The sequence below is a fragment of the Heptranchias perlo genome, unplaced genomic scaffold, assembly GCF_035084215.1.
Source record: "Heptranchias perlo isolate sHepPer1 unplaced genomic scaffold, sHepPer1.hap1 HAP1_SCAFFOLD_1774, whole genome shotgun sequence".
NCBI lineage: Eukaryota > Metazoa > Chordata > Chondrichthyes > Hexanchiformes > Hexanchidae > Heptranchias > Heptranchias perlo.
The window spans coordinates 5,001-14,071 of NW_027139049.1; the positions used below are offsets into that span (position 1 = coordinate 5,001).

A 9,071-nucleotide genomic window follows, 5' to 3' on the forward strand; every position below is an offset into this window, starting at 1 on the left:
TCCAAAGCCAGCGGACAATACAAGGGGACCATCTCCCTGTGGGCAATCAGGAACCCTCTCCTTTATCCCCCCTCCCTCCCTCCCTCCCTCCCTCCCTCCCTCCCTCCCCGACAGGAATTCTCCGCACCCCCCCACCCCATCTTGAGAGAAGTCCGAGCACCCCTCCTCCGCCATCTCCGGGGACTCGGGTCCCGTAATCTCAGGACCGACCCTCCCTGCTTGCCCGGTACCGAGGGAGCGCCGCGCTGTCGGAGGGTCGGTACCGAGGGAGCGCCGCACTGTCGGAGGGTCGGTACTGAGGGAGCGCCGCACTGTCGGAGGGTCGGTACTGAGGGAGCGCCGCACTGTCGGAGGGTCAGTACTGAGGGAGCGCCGCACTGTCGGAGGGTCAGTACTGAGGGAGCGCCGCACTGTCGGAGGGTCAGTACTGAGGGAGGGCCGCACTGTCGGAGGGTCGGTACTGAGGGAGGGCCGCACTGTCGGAGGGTCGGTACTGAGGGAGCGCCGCACTGTCGGAGGGTCAGTACTGAGGGAGCACCGCACTGTCGGAGGGTCGGTACTGAGGGAGCGCCGCACTGTCGGAGGGTCGGTACTGAGGGAGGGCCGCACTGTCGGAGGGTCGGTACCGAGGGATCGCCGCGCTGTCGGAGGGTCGGTACCGAGGGAGCGCCGCGCTGTCGGAGGGTCGGTACTGAGGGAGGGCCGCGCTGTCGGAGGGTCAGTACCGAGGGAGCGCCGCGCTGTCGGAGGGTCGGTACTGAGGGAGTGCTACACACAGGGTGAACCCCCAGTACCGGGCACAGGGTGAACCCCAATTCACACCCTCCCAATCCCCTCTGTGCCCAGATCAGTGAGAACCTCTGCTATTATCCTGACCCTGACCCTACCCATGACCCAATCCTTGACCCTGATCCTACCCTTGACCCTGACCCTATAGCGATCAGAGTGGGCACTTGGGGTTCAGACAATCAATAACGGGCAGCGCCCACCCCCGCCCCGTATTAGGACTCTACATGTGGGTGCGCCAATAACGGTTGAATATTGCGTGAAGCAAACTGCCAATAAAAATATTTGTCTTAAAAGCTTCGCCTTTCATTGGCCGGGGGAGGGGGGGGTTAGGGGTTATAGGTCAGCCGCTGACCACTCACCTCAGGGGAACACCTGCCCGGTGAGCCGACAGTGGCCAGAGCGATGGGCCCAGTTGGTGTGGACTGTACACTGGAGGGCCAGTGTATATTGCAGCAATTGCGCTCCAGATGACCACGAGGGTAATCGAACAGCGTCCCAAGCTCCCCCTTTGTGGGCCCGGGCGCCAAGGAATTGGGGGGATAGTTTTTGAAACAATGTAATCGCCCGCTGCCATGAACCTTACAGACAATCTCGCTGATCAGGAGAGAAAAAAAGAGGCAGATCGCTATTGAATTTTGATGTCTTTTTATTGTAAATGTAACTATTTGGGGAACTTTTCTGGCTCGAAGTACAACAGAGGGGTAAACACAGAGAATTACATCGAACGTACAGAACAGAAACAGGCCACTCGGCCCAACAGGTCTATCCCGGTGTTTATGCTCCACTCGAGCCGACTCCATCTCTCCCTCTCACCATCTCCTTCTATCCCTTTCTCCCTCATGTGTTTATCGAGCTTCCCCTTAAATCCATCTCCACTATTCCCCTCGACTGCTCCTTGTGGGAGCGAGTTCCACATTCCCACCGCTCTCTGGGTGAAGAAGTTTCTCCTGAATTCCCGATTGGATTTATTGGCGACTCTCTTATATTTATGGATTCCCCCCTAGTTCTGGTCTCCCTCCCAACAAGTGGAAATATCTCTACGTCTACCCGATCGAACCCTTTCATAATCCATCAGCTCTGGGCACCGTCCCTCAGGAGGGATGTATCGGCCCCTCGGAGGGGGTGTGGGCCCAGATTCACCAGAACGAACCCCGGGGCTACAAGGGTTGAATCCCGAGGACGGGTCGCACAGACCGGGCTTGTATTCCCTCGAGTGTAGAAGATTGAGGGGTGATCTAATCGAGGGGGTTTGAGATGATTGAAGGATTCGATAGGGTCGATGGAGAGAGACTATTCCCTCTGGTTTTGGGGGGTGGAGAGTCCAGAACAAGGGGGCAGGATCTTAAAACGAGAGCTCGGGCCCGTCCAGGGGTGATGTCGGGAAGCATTTCTTCATACAAAGGGGGAGTGGGGAATCTGGAACTCTCTCCCCCCCTCGAAAAGCTGTCGGGGCCGGGGGTCGATTGGGAATTTCGAACCCGAGATTGATCGATTTTCGTTGGGTGAGGGGGATTGAGGGTTCGGGAACCAAATGGGGTTAAGATACAGATCAGCCATGGTCTCATGGAATGGCGGAACAGGCTCGAGGGGCTGAATGGCCTCCTCCTGTTCCTAAGTAACGGGCTTGAGGGAGTGGAGGGGGGGTGGGGTGGGAACGGGCCTACTCTTGTCGCTATGGTAACTCACCCTGACCCCAACGCCCCCCCCCAAACGCGACCTACCAGTTGATGAGGTCCCGGAAATAAGCCCAGAGCCTCATCTTCCAGAGGTTGCTGCCCATCTTGCTCATGTACTGCATCTCGGGGGTCAGCATGGCCTCGCAGAGGGCCCGGTAGGGCTCCTCGATGGCGGCCTTGCGGTTGTAGCCCCCGATGCTGCGCTTGCCCATCGGCTGCCAGGGCCGGAAGGCCCTCTCGCGCACCTGGCTGGCCTCCACCAGCCCCCCGCCCTCGATGCAGACCCCGGCCATCTGCCCGTTGAGCCAGCGGAGCTCGGCCACCTCCCAGGTCATGCGGCGGCGCCCGTAGCTGTCGACCTTCCGCCAGAAGGTGCGGTTGAAGTGGGCGTAGAGGCGGGAGTCCAGGCCGTTCCAGGCCCGGGCCTGGGCCTCCAGCTCGGGGAGGGGCCGCCAGAGGTGGGAGGGCGCCCGGGCGTTGAGGGGGAAGTACATCACATCCTCCAGCTCCCAGCACAGCAAGTCCTTCAGGAGGACAAGCGACTCGTCAAAGTACTCGGTCAGCATGACCAGCGAGAAGGTCCCCTCCAGCTTCTGCAGGATTCCCTCCAACCGGGGGTCCGCGGGGTCCATGTCCTTGTCATAGCCCAGGTCGAAGAACTGCAGGTTGCGGAGGTAGTGCCCGTTGAGCGCTATGGGATCGTAGTACGCCCTGGGATGGCGGAGGAAGGCTGCCATCTTGTCCTGGCCCGGGATCGACCAGGTGAAGGGGACGATGGGGGCGTAGTAGCTGAAGCTCGATTCGAAGAGGCTGGCTGGCTCCCGCAGGATGGTGAAGTAGGCCCTCTCCCTGGGCAGCAGCCTGCCCACCTCCGCGGGGTTGAACCTCATGTGGTTGGCGATGACGTTGTAGCAGGAGCCCGGCCTGTAGCCCGAGACGTGGGTCAGCTGGAACGGGGCCGGGTAGTTGAAATCATTGCCCCCGTCCGGGAAGGCGAACCTCAGCTGATGCTTCTCCCCGTAGCGGAGCAGGACGTTGAGCAGGGTGCTGCTCCCCGTCTTGTGGATCTTCAGGAACATCAGCTCCCAGCGAGGGGAGCAAGGCAGGGCGGTCTGGCCGGTCGGAGCCTCGGCTCGGATGGAGCACGACTTTGGCAGCGGGCTCCTGCGGAAAGACAAAGGGGAGAGTCACAGGGCGGGCGGTCGGGGGGGGTTAACGCGGAGTTACATCACCCCAACGGGTCAAGGCCGTAGCTCGGGCTCCAGGCCAGTCTTCCTCCCTCTCGTTGAAACCGATCACAGGTCAGGCCATGCTCTTGCCAAATGGCGGAGCAGGCACGAGGGGCTGAATGGCCTCCTCCTGTTCCGATGTTCTGAGGGGGGCTTGACAGGGTAGATGCTGAGAGGCTGTTTCCCCCCCCCGGGGCTGGAGAGTCTAGAACCAGGGGGCACAGTCTCAGGATAAGGGGTCGGCCATCCTAGACTGAGAGGAGGAGGAATTTCTTCACTCGGAGGGAGGTGAATCTTTGGAATTCTCTCCCCCAGAGGGCTGTGGACGCTCGGTCGTTGAGAATATTCAAGGCTGATCGATGGGTTTTTGGGGAATCGAGGGATCGGGCGGGAAAGTGGAGTTGAGGTCGAAGATCGGCCATGATCTGATTGAATGGCGGACCAGGATCGAGGGGCCGAATGGCCTACTCCTGCTCCTATTTCTTATGTTTTCCCTACTCCATCTCACCCTATCCTTCTATTCCTTTCTCCCTCAAGCTTCCCCTTAAATCCATCTCCACTATTCCCCTCGACTACTCCTTGTGGGAGCGAGTTCCACATTCCCACCGCTCTCTGAGTAAAGAAGTTTCTCCTGAATTCCCGATTGGATTTATTAGTGACTCTCTTATATTTATGGCCCCCCCTAGTTCTGGTCTCCCCCACAAGTGGAAATATCTTCTCTACGTCTACCCTATCGAACCCTTTCATAATCTTAAAGACCTCGATCAGGTCACCCCTCAGTCTTCTCTTTTCGAAAGAAAAGAGCCCCAGTCTGTTCAGTCTTTCCTGATAGTTATAAACCTCTCAGTTCTGGGATCATCCTTGTAAATCTTTTTTGCACCTTCTCCAGTGCCTCTATATTCTTTTTATAATATGGAGACCAGAACTGTGCACAGTGCTCCAAGTGTGGTCTAACCAAAGTATATGGAGACCAGAACTGTGCTCAGTGCTCCAAGTGTGGTCTAACCAAGGTATATGGAGACCAGAACTGTGCACAGTGCTCCAAGTGTGGTCTAACCAAGGTATATGGAGACCAGAACTGTGCACAGTGCTCCGAGTGCGGTCTAACCAAGGTATATGGAGACCAGAACTGTGCACAGTGCTCCGAGTGTGGTCTAACCAAGGTATATGGAGACCAGAACTGTGCACAGTGCTCCAAGTGTGGTCTAACCAAGGTATATGGAGACCAGAACTGTGCACAGTGCTCCGAGTGTGGTCTAACCAAGGTATATGGAGACCAGAACTGTGCACAATGCTCCAAGTGTGGTCTAACCAAGGGATATGGAGACCAGAACTGTGCACAGTGCTCCAAGTGTGGTCTAACCAAGGTATATGGAGACCAGAACTGTGCACAGTGCTCCAAGTGTGGTCTAACCAAGGCATATGGAGACCAGAACTGTGCACAATGCTCCAAGTGTGGTCTAACCAAGGTATATGGAGACCAGAACTGTGCACAATGCTCCAAGTGTGGTCTAACCAAGGGATATGGAGACCAGAACTGTGCACATTGCTCTGAGTGTGGTCTAACCAAGGTATATGGAGACCAGAACTGTACACGGTGCTCCAAGTGTGGTCTAACCAAGGTATATGGAGACCAGAACTGTGCACAATGCTCCAAGTGTGGTCTAACCAAGGGATATGGAGACCAGAACTGTGCACATTGCTCCGAGTGTGGTCTAACCAAGGTATATGGAGACCAGAACTGTGCACAGTGCTCCGAGCGTGGTCTAACCCAGGTATATGGAGACCAGAACTGTGCACAGTGCTCCGAGTGTGGTCTAACCAAGGTATATGGAGACCAGAACTGTGCACAGTGCTCCAAGTGTGGTCTAACCCAGGTATATGGAGACCAGAACTGTGCACAGTGCTCCGAGTGTGGTCTAACCAAGGTATATGGAGACCAGAACTGTGCACAGTGCTCCAAGTGTGGTCTAACCAAGGTATATGGAGACCAGAACTGTGCGCAGTGCTCCAAGTGTGGTCTAACCAAGGTATATGGAGACCAGAACTGTGCACAGTGCTCCAAGTGTGGTCTAACCAAGGTATATGGAGACCAGAACTGTGCACAGTGCTCCAAGTGTGGTCCAACCAAGGTTCTATACAAGTTTAACAGAACTTCTCTGCTTTTCAATTCTGTCCCTTTCGAGATGAACCCCAGTGTTTGATTTGCCTTTTTTATGGCTACAAGGGGTTAAATCCCGAGGAGGGGTCGCACAGACCGGGCTTGTGTTCCCTCGAGTGTAGAAGATTGAGGGGTGATCTAATCGAGGGGTTTGAGATGATTGAAGGATTCGATAGGGTCGATGGAGAGAGACTATTCCCTCTGGTCGGGGGGAGAGAATCCAGAACAAGGGGGCAGAATCTTAAAATGAGAGCTGGGCCCGTCCAGGGGTGATGTCAGGAAGCATTTCTTCACACAAAGGGGGAGTGGGGGATCTGGAACTCTCCCCCCCCGAAAAAGCTGTCGGGGCCGGGGGTCAATTGGGAATTTCAGACCTGAGACCGATCGATTTTTGTTGGGTGAGGGGGATTAAGGGTTCGGGAACCAAGGGGGGTAAATGGGGTTAAGATACAGATCAGACATGGTCTCATGGAATGGCGGAACAGGATCGAGAGGGGCTGAATGGCCTCCTCCTGTTCCTGTGTGACAATAACTCCTCCCATCTCTACAGCCCCCCCCTTTAACGGAGTGAAACGTCCCCCAGGGCCCCTGCACAGGAGCGTAAATCAGAGTAAAATTCACCACCGAGACCCCACGAGGAGATATTGGGACAGGAGAGCAAAAGCTCGGGCAAAGAGGGAGGTTTTAAGGAGCGTCTTAAAGGAGGAGGGAGAGAGACGGAGAGGTTTAGGGAGGGAATTCCAGAGCTCGGGGCCCGAGGCAGCTGAAGGCACGGCCGCCAATGGTGGAGCGATGGGAATCGAGGGGGATGGACAAGAGGGCGGAATCGGAGGAGGGCAGAGATCTCGGAGGGTCGTAGGAGGTTACAGAGATAGGGAGGGAGGCGGGGCGAGGGGCCGTGGAGGGATTTGAACAGGAGGATGGAGAATGGTAAAGTCTCTCCGTCAGGGACCCCGTTTAAAGAGGGAGTCTCTCCGTCAGGGACTGCTCCCTCCCTCAGTCCCCTTCCCTCCGTCCCCCTCTCCCCTTCCCTCCGATGCCCTCCCTCCGCCTCACTTACTGTGCTTGCGAGATGCTGTAGAACAACATGAAGACAGTCACCAAGAAGATGGCAGCCAGCAGAGCAAAGTGCATCAGCCTCCAGCGACAAAGCAGAGTTCGGACGTGAAGGCCCATCTCCGCCCTGGAAGACACGACACATGGCAGGCCGAGCAGCATCAGCAAAGAGTCACAGACGACCAATCCCCGCCTCATCCCCGGCTCAGCGAGGCTCCCTCTCTCACCCCCTCCGATTCAGGAGGTCCTGGGCTCAAGACGCCAACCACCCCAGAGAGTCGAGCCCCGCAATCGCAGGCCGACACGCCCGGTGCCCAGTACTGAGGGAGCGCCGCACTGTCGGAGGGTCGGTGCTGAGGGAGGGCCGCACTGTCGGAGGGTCGGTACTGAGGGAGGGCCGCACTGTCGGAGGGTCGGTGCTGAGGGAGGGCCGCACTGTCGGAGGGTCGGTACTGAGGGAGCGCCGCACTGTCGGAGGGTCAGTACTGAGGGAGGGCCGCACTGTCGGAGGGTCAGTACTGAGGGAGCGCCGCACTGTCGGAGGGTCAGTACTGAGGGAGGGCCGCACTGTCGGAGGGTCGGTACTGAGGGAGCGCCGCACTGTCGGAGGGTCGGTACTGAGGGAGCGCCGCACTGTCAGAGGGTCGGTACTGAGGGAGGGCCGCACTGTCGGAGGGTCGGTACTGAGGGAGCGCCGCACTGTCGGAGGGTCGGTACTGAGGGAGGGCCGCACTGTCGGAGGGTCGGTACTGAGGGAGCGCCGCACTGTCGGAGGGTCGGTACTGAGGGAGCGCCGCACTGTCGGAGGGTCAGTACTGAGGGAGGGCCGCACTGTCGGAGGGTCAGTACTGAGGGAGAGCCGCACTGTCGGAGGGTCGGTACTGAGGGAGCGCCGCACTGTCGGAGGGTCGGTACTGAGGGAGGGCCGCACTGTCGGAGGGTCGGTACTGAGGGAGCGCCGCACTGTCGGAGGGTCGGTACCGAGGGAGGGCCGCACTGTCGGAGGGTCGGTACTGAGGGAGCGCCGCAGTGTCGGAGGGTCAGTACTGAGGGAGGGCCGCACTGTCGGAGGGTCGGTACTGAGGGAGGGCCGCAGTGTCGGAGGGTCAGTACCGAGGGAGGGCCGCACTGTCGGAGGGTCAGTACTGAGGGAGCGCCGCACTGTCGGAGGGTCGGTACTGAGGGAGCCCCGAACACATTATGTTCTATTTTATGATGGATTATATTGTGTTTATATGTATTATATGTTCGATTATAATAAGTTTCATTCGATATGATTTTACATATTATTATATTAAATAATATGATACATATTATTGTATGATACAATATTATATATTTTATATGATTTTATATATCATGATATATATTAATCTACAATACATTACAGGATATTATATATTATTATACGATATATTATACGATATTATATATTAATCGACAATACATTACAGGATATTATATATTATTATACGATATATTACAGGATATTATATATTATTATACGATATATTACAGGATATTATATATTATTATACGATATATTATACGATATTATATATCATTATACGATATATTATACGATATTATATATTATTATACGATATATTACAGGATATTATATATTATTATACGATATATTATACGATATTTTATATTATTATACGATATATTACAGGATATTATATATTATTATACGATATATTACAGGATATTATATATTATTATACGATATATTACAGGATATTATATATTATTATACGATATATTGTACGATATTATAGATTATTATTCGATATATTACAGGATATTATATATTATTATACGATATATTACAGGATATTATATATTATTATACGATATATTATACGATATTATATATTATTATACGATATATTACAGGATATTATATATTATTATACGATATATTACAGGATATTATATATTATTATACGATATATTATACGATATTATATATTATTATACGATATATTATACGATATTATATATTATTATACGATATATTACAGGATATTATATATTATTATACGATATTATATATTATTATACGATATATTACAGGATATTATATATTATTATACGATATTATATATTATTATACGATATATTACAGGATATTATATATTATTATACGATATA

The 9,071-nt window shown here is 53.6% G+C and overlaps 1 protein-coding gene and 1 long non-coding RNA gene across 2 annotated transcripts in view; one reads left to right on the plus strand and one right to left on the minus strand.

The window, feature by feature from the left end:
- The window catches only part of LOC137309695 (uncharacterized), a 4,166-nt gene extending 3,084 nt beyond the window's left edge, over positions 1 to 1,082 (plus strand). The window contains exon 2 of the long non-coding RNA XR_010959943.1: positions 1 to 1,082. This exon is cut by the window's left edge and continues 527 nt beyond it. This is a non-coding gene — a long non-coding RNA (uncharacterized lncRNA).
- Positions 1,083 to 2,413: 1,331 nt separating this feature from the next.
- On the minus strand, positions 2,414 to 7,109 carry LOC137309696 (galactosylceramide sulfotransferase-like). The gene is made up of 2 exons (XM_067977763.1): positions 6,916 to 7,109; positions 2,414 to 3,629 (listed from the first exon to the last, which is right to left on the minus strand). Exons 1-2 carry the CDS (start codon positions 7,107 to 7,109, stop codon positions 2,507 to 2,509), a joined length of 1,317 nt encoding a protein of 438 aa, XP_067833864.1. The 3' UTR covers positions 2,414 to 2,506.
- Between the last annotated feature and the right edge of the window lie 1,962 nt (positions 7,110 to 9,071).

Excerpts from the sequence above, each read along its gene's own strand:
- LOC137309696 (XM_067977763.1), bottom strand. The coding sequence starts at position 7,109 with ATGAGGCGGGGATTGGTCGTCTGTGACTCTTTGCTGATGCTGCTCGGC. Across the intron at positions 3,630-6,915 it reads TACAGCATCTCGCAAGCACA|GAGCCCGCTGCCAAAGTCGT; the intron begins GTAAGTGAGGCG and ends GTCTTTCCGCAG.